Source organism: Molothrus ater, chromosome 19, assembly GCF_012460135.2.
Source record: "Molothrus ater isolate BHLD 08-10-18 breed brown headed cowbird chromosome 19, BPBGC_Mater_1.1, whole genome shotgun sequence".
Taxonomy (NCBI): domain Eukaryota; kingdom Metazoa; phylum Chordata; class Aves; order Passeriformes; family Icteridae; genus Molothrus; species Molothrus ater.
The window spans coordinates 5967530-5990065 of NC_050496.2; the positions used below are offsets into that span (position 1 = coordinate 5967530).

The 22536-nt window shown below is 52.8% G+C and overlaps 2 protein-coding genes across 23 annotated transcripts in view; one reads left to right on the forward strand and one right to left on the reverse strand.

Moving 5' to 3' along the window:
• Positions 1-10335: 10335 nt before the first annotated feature.
• Positions 10336-11720, reverse strand: LOC118693925 (nascent polypeptide-associated complex subunit alpha, muscle-specific form-like). The gene is made up of 2 exons (XM_036394825.1): positions 11194-11720; positions 10336-10828 (listed from the first exon to the last, which is right to left on the reverse strand). Exons 1-2 carry the CDS (start codon positions 11718-11720, stop codon positions 10336-10338), a joined length of 1020 nt encoding a protein of 339 aa, XP_036250718.1.
• CACNA1G (calcium voltage-gated channel subunit alpha1 G) overlaps positions 11407-22536 on the forward strand; it is a 148032-nt gene continuing 136902 nt past the window's right edge. For 9 of the 22 annotated variants that reach the window (XM_054516866.1, XM_036394463.2, XM_036394476.2 and 6 more), the window contains exon 1: positions 11413-12091. In XM_054516866.1, the coding sequence (XP_054372841.1) occupies positions 11850-12091 (242 nt within the window). In that variant the 5' untranslated portion in view covers positions 11413-11849. Of the gene's footprint in view, positions 12092-22536 lie in introns of all 22 variants that reach the window. The other 13 variants (XM_036394474.2, XM_036394479.2, XM_036394471.2 and 10 more) reach the window with 5 other exon arrangements.

The window sequence follows — 22536 nt, forward strand, 5'->3', positions numbered from 1 at the left end:
ATTCTTGCCCTATTTCTGCATGAGATCCTTGTGGCAGTAATGAAGTCCCTAAATCCCTTCTATCTCCCAGGACAGCCAAGGGGAAGGGCTGCAGTGCAGTGGGGGTCCTGCCGCCCCCCAAGAGGAGTGTAGCACCCAGGCTCCTCCTGAGCCCTATCTCCATGGCAACACCGTGGGATGCCTCTGCTGGATACACTTACATGGCCACCTAAGGGGAATCCCAGCAGCCTGGGAACTTCTGCAGGGTCAGGGAGAAAATGCCTGTCTGGATTAAGAGCATGCCTGTCTGCCTGTGTGTTCTGTCCACCCACAGCAATATTCCTGTGGATATTGCTCAGAGGCTCTGCTTGATCCCAGCAGCAGCCACTTAAAACTCAGTCCATGCAACCTCTCCAGTGATGACGAGCATCTCCCAGAACAAACAATTGCAGAATTAACCCCAAAGGCCTTTCAGCCCCTAATTTTCCATCCCTGACCATGTCCTTAGCTTGTCCTTGATGAGCCAAGGGATAGAAAATCCCAGCATTTCCATAACACAGCACCAGTGCAGCCTTTGGCCCTTGATACATATTTTTCCTTAACATCTGTCTTTCCTTTTTACTGTGGTTTTTATTACCAGGCACAGTCAGATTTAAGAAAACATAGCTGAGGCATGGGGGACTCAGGAGTTCTTATGATGCATTGGGAGGGGGAAGTCTGGAGCTGTTTCAGGTGAATGCATGAGCTGGTTAGCAGAGAAATGGGATCCATCCTGCTTCCCTGAGGGTCTCCCTCAGGACGTCTTAGGGCAAAAATCAGCCCTGCAGAGGAAACACATTGCTGTGTTGTTGCTTGCTGGCTGGGATGGAGGTGTCTTGAGGGGGCTGTCCTCCTCTCAAAGCTGTCCCCCTTGCTCCCCCAGGCTATGCACTGGGGAGCTCAGGCTGTTCCCCTTCATTTGTTGTCATTTATCTGTAATTTAGAGTGGGATTTAGTTATATTCTAATTGAGTTTCATGTGTCACAGCATGTCTCAAACAGAAAATAAAATATTTAACAACCTCCACTGGTAATAAAGATTCACATTTGCCTCATTCTGGTTCACAGTACATGAATATTCTGCACTGCACTCCGCAGGTATTAACTTCATTCAGATTTCTCCCTGGTTATGCAATATAACAGTAATGACAGATAGAAGCCAGAGCTTAAAAAAAATTATAATCAAAACCAACAACAACAAACCAGTTTGATGTCATTAACTCCCCTCTGTTGGTTAGGGGAGCATTAATATGTTCCCTTTCATTGCTGGCTCCTCTGTGCATGCAAATGCTCAGTGTCTGCTCACACTATTATGGGCAGGAACTAGGGCAGGAGAAGGGCAGGGGCAGCTCCAGGGCTGGGAGAGCTCTGGTCCTGGGGCCAGGACCCAACTGGGATGAAATAAAGCCAGGATTGTGTCTCCACTGTGCTGCTGCTTGAGTGGAGATGTGGACTAAAGCATCACTGATCCATGCTGGGGCCGGGTCAGGACTGTCACAGCTGGACACTCAGGTGGTGAAATGGGTCAGGCCCGTGGTGGGGGGAAACCTTGGGTGATTTTTGGGTGGTAGCTGGTCCCCATGAGGGTGAGCTGTGTCTGTCCTAAACAAAGAAGACCTGGATACTGTGGGAAGGCAGATCTTGGGGAAGGTCTTGGGACTTGCTGAGGATGACTGAGTGCTGCAGCCAGGTCTGGTGTGTGGGGGCTTGCCCAGGGCTGTGCTGGGGGAGATGAAGCCACTTGGGACACAGTTGTGTCCAGGCTTTCCACTGCAACAGCTCTCCAGAGGCAGATGTTGATGTCCTGTGCTTTGCTGTGGGGCTGCTGGGAGGTTGGTGTGGGGCACCTGCTAGTCCCTTGCCCCATCCCTGGGTGCTGTGAAGACTTGGGCTGTTCCTTGGAGAGCTCCCATGGGAAAGGCTGGGGCTGTGATGCCTTGGAATCTCCAAACCCACTCGTTAACCCCAAGAAAAGGGATGATGGAGGGACGTACTGGTCTGGTACCAGTGTGCAGAGCATGAGAAGGGGCATGGGGTTGGTGCTGGACTGCCCGGGTGGTGTGGAGCTCCTCAGCACCACATTCCTTTGTGCTCCCTGCACCCCATAGGGCAGCTGGATCGCCACCAGCTCTGCCCTTCTCCCACGCTGACAGCCCTGCCCCACGCATGAGAATCTCATTTTGTCCCTGTTGGCTCTGTCCGTGGGCACTCATGAAGGGCTGGGCAGCCCCAAACCAAGCGCTCCCCCTCACAGGGTTAACCCCAGCGGCAAAGCTGCTGTGCTGCCCGTGGATTCGCTAAGGCAATGATGATTCATGCCAGGGAGAGGCCACACACAGGCGGTGTGATCCAGCTAAAACGTGTGGAACTGGCTAAAAGCACCCCGGGTGCCACCAGCACCTCCCCACCGGCACTGGCGAGGTGCTGGCGCAGAGGAGGGACCACAGAGAGCTGCCGCACGTGGCTCAGTCCCGGGGCTTGCGGGGGTCACCCTGCTGCTCTGCCCCCTCTCACACCATATCCCTTGCTTCTTGCATGTCCCCATGCCTGGCATGGCTTTGGGGCATTGCCTCTGTTGCCTGAGTTCCCGTGCATCCTGAAGATGCTGTGAGATGCTGAAAATTCCAAGTGCTCTTTTAATTATGTGCCATGAAAAAAGCAGCCTTGATCTTGAAAGGAGGCTAATGATGGGACCAACAGGATATTTTCGGTAGCAGAAGCCCAGACTCCATCTCAATGTATCTTTAAAAAGGAAAAATTTCAGGTTTGCCTATGAAATAGTAACTAATAATCTATAAACAATGACATCACCATACACATCATTGCTGGGGAAGTGATTTAGAGATGCGTTGCCGATGTGAAGCGAGAGCATCTGCTCTCTGCTGGAAGGTGGAGGAAGATCTCCTCACCAGCATTAAATTTAAATGAGCCAGTCCTCACTTCCATGCTTCTGCAGTGCTCAGCTCCTGCAAGAGGATGGCTGAGGAGCACAGGCTTCAGTGGGGGTTCAGCATGCCAGTTCTCCATGCTTGGCTTTCTAAGAGTGTCAAAATCAGACTTCTTTATCCAGGAAGGTTCCCTAGGTCTGTATGGACCCATTGCAGGGTGGGATTTGGTCTCCACTTGCCCCAGCACTTCATTCAGCATCTTGTCCCAGCAGAGCCACCCATGCCACATCTCCCACGGGAGGGTGATGAGAAGGACCTCAATGTCCCCACAGGTGAGACAGAGAAGTCCAAGTGCTCTTGGTGATGTAGAAGTTGCTTTAGAGTGAAGTGAGACCAGGATGACCCCATCCCAGCATATTGCGGTACCCCCACACCCCAACCTGGGCACCTGTGTCTGCAGCCACTCAGGTGCACTGCCCCCCATCAGCCACCCCCACTGCGAGCTGCTGGCAGGCTTTGTCATGTTCCACATTATTTTTAATTATATTTTATTTTAAAGGGCTATTAATTACAAAGATTTCCCAGCAGAGGCCTTATATGAAAAAAAAAAAGCAGAAGGAAAGGAGTAAAAAACCCCTGCTTTTCACATCAAGAGTTCCTACAGGTGAACTGGAATATGAATGAAATTGACAGGGGTTAAGCAGTGAAGGAGCAAAGTTTGGGGTGTGGCACTCAGGGTGCCTCCAGTTCACAGCCAAGATCATTTGTAGGTACAGAACCCCCTCCCTGGAGGAAAGACCTGCCATCCCAGCCATCCCAGATGTTCCAGCCTGCAGCTGCCAGCTTGGGGCAGCACTCACTGGGATGAGATGTTCAGTAGGGTGGAGGGCAGTAGCTCTTGCTCACGACCCAGCACCCAGCTGGCCTGGCCCCAGGGTACCTGGCTCTCGACCTCCACAGGTGGCAGGTTAAAGCCCCACTATCCCTCTTGCCCTGAGCCCTCTCCTCCTGGCTCCCCTAGGGTCAGGTTTCTCTGTACCCCTGTCCTAGCTATTCTCTGCTCCTCAGAGAAAGAGAGGCATTTGTCCCATGTCAGTCAGTCATTGCTATCAGTGCCATGTGCTCATTTAATATTCATTTGTTTTAAAGACATTTGGGTCATTTTCTCCCCAGCTGGAGAGGGAAGCTACTGTTTTAGGGCTGGGGAAGAGGTGTGGGGGGTGTGGTGCTCACCTGACTTGCCATCTAGAGCTGGGAGTTAGGGGACAGAGTCGGCCTCTTTGGGGAGGGATGTGACCCCCTTCCCCACAGCAGCACAGCCCTAGCACAGGGATTTAATGATTTTAACCTACATGAGGTGGAGCTGATGCCTTGGAGTGGCTACCTAGAAGAGAGGCTAGACAAGATTAAGAGAGTAAGAGTAGGTATTTAATAAAGGCCTTCAACAGGTACACCTTGGGCAGTCAGAAACATCTGAGGCTACACCCAAGATGAATGATGGTCACAAGTTTTTCAGGCAATTATAAATTCAGTCCATTTACATATCAGGGGTTAATCCTCCAATTACAGCTTCAGGTAATGAAGTCATATTCCCCCGGTTTGCTCTTCCCCCTGTACTCACTTTTGTTTATACTTTTCTGGGCCTGAGGCAGTAGGGTGTGCTTGAGTTTCAGGCCTAGAGGAATTGTTTTGTCTGACTAAAATGTGAAGACAATAACTAACACTCTATATGGAGTTTAGAACTATATACTAATACTCAGTACAAGGTTTGAAAAATACAAAAGCTAAAATCCTAAGGCATCAGGGCTCGGCTGTTCTGTGGTGGGAGAGATGGCAGGAAACAACCTTTACTAGGGAAAATTTTGAGGGTTTTTTTTTTAATATGGGCCAAGATCTGTTTTTTTTTGTGACTGTCCACCAACTCTGAACTACTAACCTCTCCCTACTCTCTCCCCCTCCCATGTCTGCCTTTTCTCAATTGGGAATTTGCTCAATTGCTCAGCAGGTGCCATCACAGCTCCACCTCCCACCTCTTCTTCACCGGACCCAGGGGCAGGAGGATGTTTGGTGTAGTTCTGGGGTGAAGGTGTTCTTTGGCTGGAGCTCCTGAGCACTCAGGTAAGAGCTCAAGCAGAATTATTAAGCTGAGACCTCTTGCTCTTGTGCCAGTAGAGAGGGGTTGGTGATGCCCTTGGGTGCCTCTCACTGCTATGGAATCTTTGATGGAGACAAGGGGCTTTTCTTGAGCTTGGAGCTGCTGTGAGGGCAGGGCAGTGACTTCTGGGTGTGCTGCTGTTGTTTAGAAGGTTTCTTTTCTTGCCAGCCTGCACGTGCTGAATGAGATCTTAGTGTCCTGATCCCTGCTGAGCCCAAGGCTGAGCTCCACAGCTGGTTCCCTTGCCTGACTCTCAGGTGCTCGCCTGCCTCTGCCCTTCCCCTTGCCTGTTTCTCAGTTCTTTTCTCTTTTTGGACCTTACACCCTTCCTTTCTGAGGCCATTCTTATCTCTGGGGATGCCTTCCTGAGCTCCCTGGGGTGCTGGAAGTGCTTTTATCAGTGCTGGGGCCAAGGCAGGTGGTCTCTGCAGGCGCTCCGGCAGGTGCTTGCCGGCATCCCAGGGCTCAGCAGAGCTGGCAGCAGCAGAGCTTGGGGATCCAGGAGGGCCTGGCATTAAGCATCTAGTTTCCCTCCTGTCTCTTCCTGTCAGAAAGATTTAAAGATTCAATTAGAGGGGGAGTTGCTGATAGCAGCAGTGTTGGTGCACTGCTCATGCCCTGTGCTCCTGCTTAGTGGGGACTCAATGAAAGCCAAAGAACTTGGGAGAAAAAAGCAAGAAATGCAAATTTGAGGGGGTTGAGGGATGGTTTAGAGCACAAGTCTTATGAGGAGCAGCTGAGGGAGCTGGGGATGTTTATGCTGGAGAAAAGGATGCTCAAGCAGGACTTTATTGCTCTCTACAACTGGAAGGAGGTTGTAGCCATGTGGGGGTTGGTCACTTCTCCTGGGTAACAGCAAGAGGGTAAGAGGAAATGGCCGCAGATTGTGTCAAGGGAGATTTAGAGTGGATATTTTGAAAAGTCTCTTCACTGAAAGAAAGGGTGGTCAGGCATTGGAACAGACTGCCCAGGAAACTGGTGGAATCATCATCTCTGGAGGGATTTAAAAGGTGTGTGCATGTGACACTTACAGATATTGTTTCATGGTGGGCTTGGCCGTGCTGAATTAATGATTGGACTTGCTGATCCTAGAGGGCTTTTCCAGTCTAAAATGCTCTATAACTCTATGGTTGGAGGCTTGGGGTTGTGCTCTGCCCCCTGGCACTGCATAATGGTGCCCAGTCAGGAGAGGAACCTGAGGGAGCACCAGGCCGGGATGGGGAAGACCTGGTTCACAGCATGTGCTCAGTGGGGTGAGCCTGGGTGTCAGGGCAGGGCTTGCTCCTCCAAAACCTCATCCCTCAGAGTTGGGTGTCCAGAGCAGCACTGAGAGCAAGCCAGAAGCTGGGCTGAGGCTCCATGTCCAAGGAGAGAGCAAGGTAGAGCCTCTCTAGGGCATTGGACAGGGACCTGCCTTGATCTTTGCTGGATTCAGCAGAGTTTATTATCTCTCTGGAGGGAGGGAGCCATGGTAAATGTGAGAGGATATTTAACAGGGACAATATTGAGTGCAGTGCTGGGTCCTTGTGTGCTGTCTGGGGCGCGGGGGTGGTGACTGTTTTTGTGCCTTATGATGGTCAGAGCCAAGATGTAACCACTAAAACACCCAATCTGCCCAGACAGAATAGCCTTGAAAGGGTACTTCCCTCTCCTCTTCATGTTTTCTGGAGGTAATAGAGGTTGTGAAGGGAAATGTAAATTTTTTAAGGATGGCGGAGGCAGAGAGATTTTTATTATAAATTATGTTCTGAACCCCAGAGCTGAAACATGGGCTCGGGTCAGCTCCTTGCTCTCTCAGGAGAATGAGCCACATCGGTGCTACAGCCTCAGGCGGCTCAGCCCTCGCATACGAAGCAGTTCCCAAAACTCGGGCCGTGCTCAGGCATGGATTGATTGTGTACCAAGAAGTCAAGGTGCAAACATTGATCATGTAGGAAAGTGCTGGTCATCTGCCAACAATAAGCATTCCCCAGCCTAAATTATTAATTCCTTCATGCACACCAAGTGGATTGCTCTGGTCACAGACGTCCCCTTGCACATTTGCGTGGTGGTGCTTTATGCCATAGTATATATTCCCTCCAACTACTTGTCTGGCTCTTCATTTAATAGAGATTGAGAGATACAATAAACCCATTCATTAAAGAGGAAAAAAAAAGAAAGATGAAGCTCTGCTTATGGCCTCCAGCAGTTGGTTTCATTAAGTTTCTCCCAAACCCTCCATGGTGACTCCTGGTGCCAGTACCCAGCTCCTGGGGTTTGGGGATGGAGCACCAGACTGGGAAGACCATGGCATTAATGGGATAACTGGGAAGAGCATGAAAGTGTCTGGATGATGACAGAGCAAAAGGACCTCTTGAGGGAAATCAGATGTTTGGATGGGACTATGAGGAGTTAAGGTACTAGTTTGTGCTGTTTGGAACTTGGGGCTGGTCTGTTGCTCCTCCCAGATCCTCCACTGCTGTCCATAGGGGGGAAAGTATTCTTTGAGCTGTAGGTACTGAGGATAGGAGCATCCCAGCAGGGCTGTGTCAGGGCTGGGGCTGGGAGGAGCAGCCAGGTCACAGGAACAGGGAGGGCAGGGAAGCAGGGTGTGTGTGAGGCTGGGTTTGGTGGGTGTCTCTGCTGTAGCTGTGTCAGCTCAAATAGTGTGAATGGTGTTTCTCAGGGAGTCAATTCACTGACAGGGCAGCCAGGAACCCCTTTGCACAGCAAGGACTTTGATCCCACAGAACTGGCTGTCACTGGTGGGGTGGGGGGGGCAGGGACAGAGCAGATTTGCTGCTCTCAAAGTGCTCTTCCACAGCACTTGAATCTGTGAATTGGTTGTGGGAGGCCTGCTCTGCCCCCAGACTGTGACATCCAAAACGAAATGTGTGTTTTCCATCGGTTCCAAGGCATGAGAAGAGCTTTGGACCTTGTTGTGATTAATCATTCAGCCCTGGGCTGGATACTGTATGGGTTCCATCTATAGCTCCCAGAACTGATAGAAATATTGTCCTGCCTTATTAGAATCACCCACAGCTACTGCAGCTGTGTGTCAACAGCAAAACAAATAGTGACTGGTTCCCATCGGGTTGGAGCCTCTCTGCTGAGGCTGTCTTAAATCCTGCCTCCTGCCAAAGTGGTTACAGATGTAGACTTTCCCTATTGCAGCTCAGAGTAGCTCCTGTATGGCTGATTCCAAATCCCATTACCATGCTGGGGCCAGAGCCATTTTTGGTGAGCATCTGCTTGGCTAAATCTCCCCCTTGACATGAAATGTTGCTCACAATGCTTTTCCTAGAAGGACTGCTAAGGAAAAGAGTGCAGGGCTGAGCTCTCCCCAAAAATCTCCTAAACTATGTGGAAGAGCAGAGTAAGAGGGCTGTGCTGGAATGAAAGCAGGGCTACTTCCTTTTCCTCCTCCTCCTCAGGTGTCCCTGTCAGGGGTCTGCTGAGTAATCTGGTGCTCATCACAACTGCTGTTGAGGGCATAACTGATGTTGCAGTGCATGAGTCCCCTTCCTCTTGCCCCTCCAAAACCACCACAGCCCTATAATTCCTGCCACTATTTAAGTTGTCCCTGGCTCACCCTCATTCCTTCTCTCCTGTGCTATCTTTGGTCTAATTAGAAGGCCAGGACTGTGCATGTGAGGTGACCTCATTAGTTCCTTATGCTGTATTGCAATTTCTACTCATTTACATCCCAAATCCCTAAATGTGCAGCTCTGGTCTCCGAGGTCACTTCTTACTGCTTTCCATCCTTCTCATCAAGGCTCTGGGCTGGAGCTCTGTTCCCTGTCCTTGCCCAGATCCCTCCACTTCTGTCTGGAAGCTGAGTCCCCCTCAAACAAACCCTGTTGTCTGAGGAAGATGAATTCCTGGTCTAGCCTGGGCACAGGGGAAGGGCTCCCTGGGGAGATGCAGTGGGCCAGTGCTGGGAAAGAGATGTTCATTTGCCCACCCCCTGAGACAGGGGTGGGCAAATGAACATCCTGGCTGGGCTGTGCCAGGCTCTGGGTCCTTGTCCCTCCGAGATCCACAGCCAAGATCACTCTTCCCCTAGCAAGAACATCTTTTTAGTTTAGTATTAGCTTGTGCCACACTCCTATTACGCTGGTGGTGCAGGCTTGATCCTCCTTGAGTGCTTCACTTTAAATATAGGCTTGACAGATATATATCCTCTCCTTTTTTCCTGTCCTAGTTGAAGGGAGAATGCTATTGGAGATGGGAAGGTTTGCATCGTCTCTCCTGTGTGATGTTGATCCCTTTATAGGGCAGGTATCTTCTAAAGCAAAATGCTTTCAATTCTCACGGTAAGCATAATTCTTGAAAATGTATGCAATAAACAAAACGAGCCAAATGTAATTAAAATGAAGACAGCATATAATCTGGTAACCCACTTAGAGGCTCAAAGCTTCAGCTTTAAAAAAATGTTTGCTCCAAATCCATTTAAATAAACAGACCGACACTCAAAGGCTCTCTGTACATTATTGGGATACAAAGAGAATCGGATCAAAAGCAGCTGTGACCAGGCTGTACATATGTAGCGAGGAAATTGCTTGATCTAAGACTGCACCTTGTACATGCAAATGTGTTTGTGGACCTTCCCAGGAATTGCATTTGTACCACAGCCGAGCTGTTGGGTTGTGCTCTGCCAGGGAGCAAGGGCTGGTGCATGCCCCACTGTGGAAGGGCTGGCTGGGGGCTCAGAGACCTCTTGGTGTGCTCATGTGCTTTGGCTGTGGCAGGGAGAAGCCAAAGACAGCCAAGCTCTGCCCCTTCCATGCACACACTGCATCCAGAGGGGGGAATTGCTCAGAAACCTGTAGAAAAAATTGGAGTCCCTGTCCTTAGCACCCGTGTGTCATGGGCTCCCCACTCACCTGGTGTCACACATGCCATGTGCTGTCACACCAGTGTGCCTCTGGGCCTGCAGGAGGGTCTCCTGGCCCTGCACAGAGGACTGTGGGATTTGAATCCCCTCTGCCTGGACACTGTCGCTCACAGCTCTGCAGCAGAGCCTGGCTGGCCTTGAAGTTTTGCCAATAGCAATGTGATTTGTCTCAGGTTGGACAGTACAGGCTGTGAATCCAAGATCAAGTGTGCTCCCAGGCCAGCAGGATTTGGCCAAGAGAAGGCATTTTGGGTCAGACAGGAGCATCTGCCTGTTGTTCTTGCAGGTGGTTTTGGACTAGCTGGAGCTCTTGGGAAGGACATGCTCACATTTATTAAAATATGATGGAGCGGCTACTGGGGAAGAGTGAGAAAGCTGTTTCTAAAGTGGAAAAAAATTCTAAGCACGGTCCTGGCTCAGCGTGGGGATGTCAAAATACCGGGTGGTGGCAGAAAATCCTTTACTCGGGTGCCGCTGGAGGAAGGTCTGACTCGGTAGTGGCCGGGAGTGCCCAGCAGCCCGTGCCCCTTGTTCGGGGCCGTGCCGTGTGTCCCCCGCCTGTCCTCCGGGGCGCTGGCGGCGCGGTCCCCCGTCGTCGGGGCCGGCTCCCGCCGTGGCCGGGACTCGCACCGGCAGAGGGAGCTCCGGCCGCGTCCTCCGAGCGGGGGGAACCGGGGGGACCGGCTGCTCCCATGGCTGGGGGGTGATGGGTCCCCTTCCCCTCCTCGGGGCCGAGCCTCCCTGCGAGCTGCTGGCCGGGCTCGTGTACCCAGTCAGTCCGGGGGTGACCGACTCGGGACGGGGTGACCACTCTCGAGCAGCCGGAGGCTGGGAAGGGGCGAAGACCGGGCCGTGACCCACATGCACCGAGCTCAGTAGCACGGTCTCCGCTCTTAGGCAGCGAGAACGGGGCAGGAGGCAACCCCTGGGGACCCGCAGCAGGGCGAGGATCTCGTGCAAGGCTCAGGCAGCACTCGGGAGGGCTCCATACCGGCTCCTGCAGTCCTCTCGGCACTTTGGCCTTGTCGGCCTTGCTCCTGGCGCTCTTCTCTCCCGCAGGAGAGACCGGGCGGGGCGGTCTATTCCCGCCGCATGTCTCCCTCTTGCCTCCCCCCGGGAGGTGCTCCCCTTCTCCCGGTGCTGGAGTGTCCCACCGGGGCTTGCCTCTGCCAAAAGCAGCGTGAGGCTTTCTCGCTCTTCCCTGCCCCCAGCTCTCGGCGCTTCGTCTCCTGCAGTCCTCCCGTTGTCCCCCCGCACCCCCGCAGGGCAGGGGCTGCCCTGGCCCCGGTGCCGGGCGGGTGCGCCCCGTCCAGCCCCGCCGGGGACCGCGCTGCCCGTCCAGCTGTGCCCCCGGACGGACACGCGCGGCAGCCAATGGGGAGGCGCTGGGGGGCCGCAGGGCGAGCCCCCATTGGCGGCGGTGGGAGGAGGAGCCGGGACTTGAAGTTGGAGTGAGGGATCCAGCTGTGCGGAGCGCTCGGCTCGGCGCGGCCGCCGCGGGAGCATCCTCTGCCACCGCCCGTCCCCGGGGCGCCGGGCAGTATCCCATCGCCCCGGGCAGATGTTGGGGAGCAGAGGGGACAGGCAGAGCCGCTAGGGGCGGGCCGCCCCCCGGTTGGGGGCCAGCACCGGCAGCGGGGGCCGCCCCGCCGCCGCCTCCCTGCCCGCGGCTCGGGCCCCCGAAGGCACGGCGAGGAGGAGCTACGGAGCCCGTAGACAGCAGGGCAGGACGAGGGGGGCGGCCCGGCCCCGGCGGGGGGAGAGGCAGTGGCTCGCCCGGCCATGCCATCCCGGCGCTGAAGCCGCCCCGCCGCATCCCCCAGCCCCCCTACCCCGCCATGGCCGCGCCACTCTAGGCGTCCCACCGGCTCGCCCCGCGTCGCCCCGGTTCCCCCGGGGCCGCCGGCCGGAGGATGGACGAAGATGGACCGCGAGCGGCCGAGGAGGATCCAGAGCCGGGCAGAGCCAAGACGTTCATTCGCCTTAATGACCTGTCCGGGGCCGGGGGCCACCCGGGGCCGGGGGACAGGGAGGCTGGCAGCGGCGATTCGGAGGCAGAGGCGCTGCCCTACCCGGCGCTGGCTCCCGTCGTCTTTTTCTACCTGAGCCAGGAGAGCCGGCCGCGGAGCTGGTGCCTCCGGTTGGTCTGTAACCCGTATCCTTTGCAGGTGTTCGGCGGCGAGGTAAGCCCCACGGGGCCCCCACGCCCCCGGAGCGGCCGGCAGGGCGGGGAACACCTCCTGTCTGAGGCCCGCCGGATGATGGGGAAGGAGCCGGGTTTTGGGAGGACCCGTCACCCGCCGTCCCCGGGGTAGCGGGCGGCACCCGGAGACACTCCCCCCCTCCCCGTTGCTCGCCCGGGAAGTTTTCCGGGCTGTTGCAGGGGCTCGGCTGTCCATTTCGTGCCGCGGGGCTCCCCTCCTGCGGGGCTCCCCTCCCTCGGCCGCCCCGCCGCGATGCCGCGGCTCCCGCGGGCTTCAGCGCTCCGTTCCACAGGGATTCGGAGTGGAGCTGCTTGGGACCATCTCCCCCAGGGGATCGACCGTCTCTGGTCCAGCTCCCCGGACACACTGAGCGACCCTAATCCCGGTCTCTTCCCTTGTGGATCGGTTTTTCGTTCTTGATCCCGTTTCTTGCCCATTTTAGGCTCCCTGGTCCTTTCCCTGAGGTTCTGCAAGACGGGTGCAGTCTGAAGGGAGGCGGCGGTTTTGGGGGTTGGTTCGTTGCCCAGCTCCAGGGTCCCTAAATAATTCAGAGTGCTTGAGGCCCGTCGAAGGGCCCATTCTCGGCAGTCCCCCGGGGGATGCTCCTTGCTTGGACGGGTCGGGGCAGGGTGGGGGTCATGGTCCCGGGCGAGCATTGGCCAAGGGCAGCTGTTTGTCAGATCCTAGGGTGAGCCACAACCCCCCAAACGCTTCTGATCTTCTTTCAAGCTCCCTGTCTGCTCTGGCACAGGCCGAGCCGCTTTAGTCAAGTTTAAGCTTTCAAAAGGTGGGGGTGGGGGGGGGGAAGAAATAGAGGAGACAATAGAAAAATTTCTTCTTTCACAGTCTTGGTGTCTTTAAAGCTTCCCTTTGGAGTTGAGTTGCAACCAGCACATGGCTTCTGCATGGCTTCTAGCATTCCGAGTATTTTACCATCCCCAAATTCCAGTTTCATTTATTATTTGTAGAAACAAAACCCCAAAATGAAATAATGTGAAGCGATGTGGCTTCCAGCAGGGGCTGGTGCAGGAGAGGCAGCTGCTTCCTGGGAAGTTCCCGCATCCGTGCTGGGCTGCTGGCAAGAGGCAGGCGAGTAGTCTGGGCAGCAGCCCCACATCTGGAACGGGAGAGGCTGTGCAGCAGCACGGAGGACATGTTACACGAATACCTTGTTATAGAATACCTTGTGCTAGTCCTTCTCCACTCCTGGTATAGCAGGAACTGTTAAGGACTACATCTCAGCTGAGGTTGGTGTGCTTGGTGAGGGTCTGCTGGAGTTGTGAATATTGTTTTACTTGAGCTTCAGCAAAGATTCTCTGATAAACAGTCTGCCTTGTCTCCTAAAATGTCCCCCAAGAGGGAAAAATCCAAGATTTCTCTTCCCAGTCATGAATACTTTTAGCAGCTTCTCTACAGATCTCTTTCAGGCCAGCTAAGCAGTTCAAACTGCCTTTATTTAAACATAGGAAATCTAACAACTTTGTGAAGCCTTCTGTTTTGGAAAGAAATATTAATGACAGCCTGCAAGTCAGTGTGTTCTTGTTGCCTACTATGACTAATAGTATTTATGATTGCTGGTTTAAATATGTTTCCAAGTATTTATGGGTTTTTAAAAATTTTTAAAAAATTTTTAATCTTTGACATGCTATTTTGAATCTGATGTTAACACCTGTATGTTTTAGTGTTTTCAGTAAAGTCCCCCACCCCAGTAAGGGCTTGAAATGTGTTTTCTCCTCTGTGGCTGCAAAACCAATCTGATTAACTTTTGTCCTTGGAAAATCAGTGGTATTGTGAGCACCTGCAAACACCACTGTGAGTCAGGGATGAGCATTACGTGCAGTCCCACTAGCTGGGATTTTTGTCACCAATTTTTCACTTGTTACTGACAGAGAAAGGATCTTGCTGGGAGTCCTGGGGCCACAAGGGTGATGCTGTGGATCTTCGAGTCATGTGGCTGCATGCAGCTGTTTGTTTTCGGGGTCACTGACCCAGAATTGGGGGAGTTTATTTTAAAACAACACAAAAAAAATAAAATCAGTTCAGCCTTCAAATGAGAGGAACACAGTAGCTACTTTGGTACCTGCACTGTGTCCCATCACTTGCTGGCTTGTTCAGAAAGCATTGTCTTGCTCATCCCTCTGCCTTTCTGCCACTCCAGTGCTGGAGCTGAGCCTGCTCTTGTTTATATTTATTACTTTTTTTTTTTCTTTAGTGTGGTGGCCCTTCTCAGGCTGTAACGTTCTAGGAATTGTGCCTCAGTGTTAAAGCCATGTAATCATGTTGCTGGAAAGTCTTTGTTGCCACCAGCTGCCCTGCAGAGGAGTGACAGTGCTTTGGTTGAGTGGGTGGTGAATCCTGCCCCAGCTCTGGAGAGTTTGGAGTTTTCACTGCCTTCTGCCACTCCCTCAGGTGGATTTTACCTTTCTGCATGGGCTCCTGCAGAAACTGGATGGGAGGACTCTGGTTTGAGCTGTGCTCGTGGAGATGCAGAGCTTGGGGCATTTCCAGGCAGATTTGTGGTGTTCTAATCTGACTGATAAAATTTACTGTTGATGGGGCATCAGGAGGAGGTGCAGGACCCAGTCTTGCCCAGGAATGACAGTTTGTACCCCTGAAGTGCAGCTGGAACTCCTGGGATTCTGCTCTATATCCCTGTCCAGGCAGTTAGTGTGACTGTGGTACCTGAGGCTGGGTTAGGGGAGGGTGATGGTTGAGGTACTGAGTATCCAGCAGGGATGCAAAGTCCTGTTGATGTGGTTTTTGAGGGTTTTCTGCCATGTTGCTGTCTAGAGCATTCTCTGCCTGGACCAGGAAGCTTTTTCTCTTGCTGTCTGAAGCAAGCAAGACAGAGATGTGGGGTACTGTGTTGCTCTCATGCTCCTCCTCTCCCTTAGGTTTAGAAAGAGGTCATGAAGCTTGTCCTGATCCAGAAATTTTCCAGAGCCTGAAACCTTGGGATTTTTAACTCTAAGCATGTACCAGATGGCCAACATGTCTTCTCCCTCCACTCCATTGTGGTCTTTGAGTGAAAACCTCTCTTGGAGCCATGAGGACCTGAGGGGATGAGCCTGGATGACAGCCTTCATATTGCTGGTGGCTCTGGGGTGGAAGGTTCTTCCCTGGTTGAGAACTGCCTGGGTCAAGAGGGAAGAAGAGCAGGGACGAGTTCAGTGGTCACAGTGCTGGACCCACAGGCTCAGAGGTGGGAAGGGCTGTGGCACATGCAGGGTGTCCTGCTGTGTGTGCTGGCAAGGCCGTGAGAGGAGAAGCAGGATTTTTTGAGGGGGAGAAAAAAGGAGGCAAGCTGGTTACTTGACTTTCACTCCTAAAATGAAAGCACCATGAATGATGGGAAGATGAAAGGCTGTATCAGGGTCTGTGCCAGGCTACTCCTCTGATCAGAGACAAGAAACGAGGCTATTTCTTGAGAGTTGTGGACTGATTGAAGAGCGGGGATGGAGAAAGTGGGGAGGATGCTACCACTTGGCATTAAGAGCTCTGAATAGAGAAATAACAGTGTAACTGAAAGGGCCTGTGATATCTATTGTAGTACTGAAAACTGCCTCATCCCCCACGCCCGCCTGCCTGCAGAGCGCTGCTGCCTGGAAAGCAGCACGCGGCAATGGGGCGCTACAAAAACCTGCTGGAAGGTGCCATTCCTGGGGAGATATACCCACATTGGCTGAAATCCTGGTTTTTTCTTCCTGGTTTGGAGGGTGAAGGGCAGCTCTGCAAATTCCATCTCTGAGAAGGGGAGGTTTGGGTGGCACCAGGAGGAGCGCTCCCATCCTGCCTGGCTGCTCTGCGGCACAATCCCTGGGACGTGGGGTTTGGGAATGGCCTGGCTGCTCTGTGGCATAATCCCTGGGACATGGGGTTTGGGAATGGCTTTGGCAAAGAAACACATCTTGATCTGGTCACAGAAACCAGCCCTGCCTTCTGTCGGCAATAAAACAGAGAGGACTCTTCCAGCAGCTGCCTCACATGGCTCTGCTTACTCCCCAATAGGAAGAGGTGGGTGACCAAAGCTGGGTCCTGGGGAGGACTGATTGCCCCCAACTCCTGCTGGAAGTTGCAGATGCCCAGACACCTCCAGGAATGGGTCTGGAATCCCCATGGCTTCATGCCAAATTGTAGCTGAGATCTGCACCAGCCTGGCTCACAGGGTGGCTGGAGCTGCTGTGCTAGAGCTTGGTTCTTCGTGGAAGGCAGTGCTGGCCCCATTGAGAGCACAGTCAGTCCCTGCTGAGTTCACCCTGTGCCCTGGTCTGTGTTGGAACCGCTTTGTGCTGGTCCGGCTGGATCCAGCTCTTCAGGGAGGGACATGCTCGTGTGTCCGACTGCACCAGAGCCAGGACCCTCCTGCCTGGTCGGGGTGAGACCTGAGGCTGCTCAGCTGTGTTGTGGTTTGGGCTCCCCAACCCCAGCAGTGCCCCACAGTACCCCTTCTCATGGGAATGCCTGTGGTGAGGTCAGGGGCAAGTGGAACCCCTGTCACCTTGTGGAAGATTGGGGTGTCCTCACCCCCTCCTCAGCCATGTCAGCTCATGGGGAGAGCCAGACACTGCTTATGCTGCTCTTTGAAGAGTTCAGTGTAATGCAGGGTTAAATCAACTTTTTTGTTATCAAAAGGGTGTGTTTTTTGGGGCAAGTGCACCTGGTGTCCTTATGTACACTTCTATACATTTGTTCCAGCCTCACTTCTGAGTTTAACAAAGCAAAATGCTTAGATTTGACAGGTCAGACCTGAAATGGATCTTGTTTTAATTTAAAAACCCCACAAAGGAACCAGAATCCATTTGCTTCACCTGTGTCTGATCCATCCCAGGGCACCTGAGCTTGTTTCTCTCCCCTGACCCAGTTCACCCGCTGATGCCTCTCCCCCCTCCCTAGACAGATGGAATTTCTCCCACTGTTGCCGAGCCTCTACTCTCTCTGTGCCCCTTCCTTAGCTCCTGGGGAGAAGAGAAACCTGGCTTGTCTGGCTGATGCCCGACCAAGGGGTCTCCCACAGCGCCTTGGCCCTCCTGGCTGGGATGGAGCATCCTGGTGCTACCAGGGCAGGTGCTGGCACCTCCCTGGGCTCACTCCAGCTCCTGTGTGATGATCTCAACCCATCACCTTTTAGCAAGGGCAGCACAGAGGTGCTGTGGTTATTTCCCTTCTCCCAGGAGACAACTGCAAATCCTCTTCCCTGCTGTTCACAAACCTTTTGGGAGCTCAGCGGGAGCAGGAGGCGGTGTTCACTTCCCAGAGCTGGGTGCAGTGGCCAGCATTCCTCTAATCCCTGCCTCCCTGGAAGAGCCAGGAGCAGCTTGATCCTAATCTAGGTGACACCTCATCTCACCAGTGATCTCTGGACCCGTCCATCGCCCAGCTGTGCCGGCAGCCCAGCCCTTCCTTTGCTCCCTGCGTGTGTATATGTTTTTTAAGGAGATTCTTCTGCGAATTCCCCCTTCCAGGCTGTTGTGTCACATCTGGAAGTTTGTGTAGGAGTTTATCCAAGTGCTGGAGTACAGCGCAGCTTTTTCTCATTTAAAAATCATAGGCTGGCATTTTGAAGCGGGCTGGGGTGGGGTGGGGGGGAGGGAAGGGGAGAGGGAAGCTGTCTGCCAAAAAGGAGACTGGAGCAGAGGAATCATAATGACTTCCAGAAGTTTTCTTTCTTTCTTTCTTGCTTGCTTGCTTTCCCTCCCTCTCTCCCGGCTCACAGACAAAAGGCTCGGCCTCATGCAGTTCGTGGTTATGTCATCCCGGCGCGGGGAGCCCCGGCCGGGAGGGGTGGCCCCATCCTGCCTGGGGACCCCACGCTGCTCGGGGACAGCTCTGCTTCGGCTCCTTGTAGGAAATCCGGAACGCTTGCTCTCCTGTGGGGTGGGGAAGCGTCTCTGGAGACTTGCTTGATATCAATTCACAGAATATTCTGAGCTGGAAGGGACACACAGGGATCATCGAGTCCAACTCTTAAGTGAATGGCCCGTATGGGGTTGCTTTTCATCTGGGGCCAGGAGCCAGGGCAGGGTGGCTGGGAGGAGATCCCAGCTCTCCCCCAGCCCCCCATGCCCAGGACAGGAGGGGCAGACATGGGGTTGGACCACCCCAGCCGCCACTCATCCTTGGGGCTGACGTGTCTCCTATGGCTCCCTGCTCTCAGTTTGATCGGCTGTGTTCTCTGCCCTGTTCAGTAATGCAGGTTGTTGGAGCCAGTCTGGAAATGCCCAGGATTTTATGATGCACAGAAAATTTTCTGCTTTCTTCTCCCCCTGCAACCCCTGCAGAAGCTTTGGCATTGTGCTGAAAAATTCTGCTTTTGCATTTTTTATTTTAAACTCTCTTTCATTTTTTCCCCCCCATTCTGAAAAAAACAAGTTTCGGATTACCCCAAGTTCCCTGCCCAGCTTTTACTCAACTCTCCTTTTTTTTTTTCTACTGTTTTGCTGGAAGGGTGCAAAACCTTAGGCCAAAATGAACCTCCCTGATGGCTTTTTCACTTGGATCATGAAATCATTTTCCCTTGGCAGAGGACCCATGGGGAGCCTTTGCCCCCGGCAGCTTTGCTGGCTGGGACTAGAGTCTGAGGGAACGGGGCCGTCCACGGGGAACTGTGGAAGGAGCATCCAGAGTCAGGTTAGGAGGGCTTTGAAGCTTCACTGTGGTTTGGAGAGGGTTGAATTTCCTAGTTAACTAGGAGGCTTAAGTGTTTCTGGGTTTGTTACGAGGCCAGATCGTGGCTTTCCCTTCCTCTGTGCCTTGGCTCTCTGCTGAGCAACCTAGACGTGAAATGTTCTCTTTGGATGGTGATGCATGCAGAGGTTTCCCCCAACCTGGGTTCATTTGGCTTTGGCTTTCTTCAGCCTTGGCCTCTCACCCAGGAATCTGGCCTGCTGCTAAGAAATAAAAAAAAAAACCAAACCAAAACAACAAAAAAGCCCCCAAAACCCATCCAACCAAACAAAAAAACCCAAAACAACACAAAAGAAAAAAAAAAAAGAAAAAAAGAGGAAATTCACATGGTTTTATATAACAGAGTGAGTAACGACTGGTTGTGCTTTGGGATGCTCTCACATCTGCTTCCTACCAAAGCCCCAGCAAAGAAGCTTCGAGCAGATGGAAAAACACATTTTTCAGCCTGAATATTTGCTGAGAGAAGCTTTGAGGCTTGCTCTCTGTGCTGGCTGTGGTGGTGCTGGTTAGTGCCTTACGGGAAAAGGGCTCTTGGGGTGCCAGGAACAGCATCCTGTGCCGGAGGTGCGGCACGGCCACGCAGGTCCTGGCGGGTGCTGCAGCCGTGCACTAGTGCGTGAGACTGGGATGTCCCTATGACTCAGCCCCAAACCGTGACTTGGTTTAGTCACAAGTGGATAGAAATTGTCCATTGGTTTGGCTTCCGTGCCTGAAATGTTGTTTTGGTTGGGATTTTTAGCAGGTTTCCTAGGTGCAAGGCACTGGCGGCTGTTTGGTGTTGGGGTTTTCTTGTCACCCATGTCATCCCAGTTTTCTCTCCCTCTCTGCTGGGATGCAAAATCCAAGGGCAAGAGCAGAAGAGGGCTGAAAATGGGAACAAAATGCTAAACAGGTGATGACTGAGAGCTTGGAGCTTGGCACAGACTAGTTTATAAAGAAAAGGGGATTTATTTACTGTAATCCAGGTGCTAGCCCCACACTTACTGGGTTTCTGGTGCAAAGCATCCTTACACTTATCTCTAATTTGGTTCTCTTCCAAGAGGTTTCCCCCAATGCATCCACTGAATCAGCTTCGAAATGCTCCCTAACCCTGGGGGCTGAAGGCAAACCCACAGCCAGCAGCAGTGGAACTGGGCAATCTCACAGAGATTCACTCACCTTGGCTGTCCGACCACCCCCAGGGGGTTTTTTGCCTCCAGGATTTCCTGTGATTCATACCTTAATCAGGTCAGGTTTCGAAGTCCCTCCTCTTGCATTATTGATGGCCTCTGTGCTCCCTCCGGAGATGCTGGTGGCCAGAGCAGCCCAGCCCTCCCCTGCCCAGATGGGGAAGAGGGCTTGTTGATGATTTGTTAATTCAAATAGAAAGTGCTTGTTAACCCCTGGCAAGGCTGAAGCTGCCTTCTTTCTGGAGGGCAGGGCTCGCCCCCATGCCTGGGACTCCTGCTGCCAAAACATTTATTTGGTGTTAAGCTGCCAGCCACGCTATGCAAGTAAAGATGTTAATAATGAGTAAGGTTCATTTTTAACTCTGAGTTGAGACTAGTCTTGGGAAGAGCCGTGCTCTGGGAAGGGGAGAAGGTGGTGGGAGCTCTGCTGTGCATGGGCGAGCAACTCCCAGGGCCAGGGTGTATGGATCCTGTGGAAGGGAGCAAATGTCTCTGCTCCTTCTTGGCTACAGGGTCTGTAGGAATAAATTGTTCCTTCTGCTGTGGGTGAGGCTTCTAAGTGTGTTTGATGGGCTGCTCTTTAACCAGTCTCCTCCACATCAGTGCTAGCTGCTAATAACACGAATCTCAGATCTGGGCTGGTGGTCCCTGTGCCTGTGTTGGATGCAAAATGTCTTTCTAGATAGCCTGGCTGTAGGAATTCTACCTTAACGGGAGAAAAAAAAAAACAAAACTCCAATAAGAATGATAAATAAAGGAGCCCTCTGATGCACCATTGAATTAATGTTTATCTGGGCAGATAGGGAGGAAAGGAATTAAATTATTATGTGACTTTTAACTGCTTCTGTATGTGATTATTGACTTATCTTGCTTTGGAGGGCCATAAATATGTCTCAGGATATACCCCTGAGACCATAATCTGCTCAGGATCACTGTGCAGGTCTGTCTCTGATGTTCCTTCAGAGATTCATCCTGACTTCTAGGGTCAAAAATCCAAATTCCTCTGACAAAGGACCTAGCCACGTGCGGAAGGGAATGCGTTTGCACTATATGGCAAGCATACAGCATAATTCCTGAAGGTTTCTGCCTTGTATAAAGTGCTTTATTGTTTGTGATCCATGGCTGGCTCAGCATTGGAGGCTGTGGTGCCTGATTCAACTCAGAGGAGAAGGTGCAGGTGCAGGTGCAGGTGAAGTTTCTTGGCTCTGGAATTGGGATGGATCACAGCTGGAGTCTCATACTCTTATCAACTGCCTTTCTTCCTGTCCTTGGGATTTTGTTCCCCTTAGGCAGTTGTTTGGGGGTTAAGGATGGCTTGGGGAGATAAGATGGGTTTCTCAGCCTGCCCGTCAGTAGCGCTGGCCAGGGCTTTGTGTATCCATGAACCTGGGGAGAGGGGTGAGCTCTTCCATTTAGCCGTCGATGCTGAGTGGATGCTTCTGTTGATGACCAGTGGATGTGAGGTGACCCCAGGCACCCAAAACCATGCTGGCCATGGGGGTGGCACAGGGCATTTCACAGCTCAGTGTGCTCAGTGTCCTCAATGTCCTGGGGCTTTGTACCCACACATGTGTGGTGCACACAGGGCCAGCAGCTTGGGAAACAGATGGATGGTGGCAGCAAGGGCCAAATTGACCTCTCATGTTCCCCTGGTGAAGCTGAGCTGGAGCATCCCTATGTGGCTGGGCTGTGGCAGGGTGCTTCCTCTAGCTGAGGTGGGTGTTTCCCCTCTTGGGCTCTGTTTCATGTAGGGTATAACTTGCTGCCTATGTGACTCCTCTTTCAGCAGTGTGTGTTCACTCCATTCTCTGGCACAGCCAATGTTAGTGCAGGAGTCTCCAGGCTCTGAATGGTGCTCTGAGCCCCCAAATCTCCTCTTCTTTTCACCCATTGCCTCAGGCCCTGCTGCCTGGATGGGGCATTGTTGTGGTGAGAGTATTTTTCAGGATGCTTCTGTTTTTTCCTTCCATCCAGTCCCTTAGGATGGTGCTCATCCTGCCCCACAGCAACCCCTTCTATACACCCATGCTGTTCCCATGGGAGCAATTTCCCCTGCTGTGGGGAAATCACAGCCCCTTCTTCAGAAACTGCTCATGGCAGCAGTACAGGGGAATCCTGTCTTTTTCCAGGAAAAGAAGAGCAGAGGAGCCCAAGGCCAGCACGGGGTATCCACAGTGAGGGTGGAGACACTTCTGCCTTCATCTCAGAAAATGGGCTCTGGCTCCTCCAGCAGTGGATGTTCACATCTCAGTTGGGTTCTGGGCTTGGCTTTGTGCTGGGCTTTGTTTTCTCTTGTCTTGTAGCCCCATGAAGCTGGGCTGTCTCAGCTCTGGGAGCTCAGAGGATTGAGCAAGTGGGGGTCAATCTATTGATCTTGTGGTGAACCAGGGGGTGAAAGGAAAGTGCTTTGCAGTGCCTCCCCCCAGCCACCTCTTCTCTAATCTCCCCCTTTTGTCTGCCGAACACCCTGATTTTTTTCACCTATAGTTTGGGTTTTTCTTTACTATTGCCTGGAATTTGCATGGAGGGCAGGCTGGAGGTTG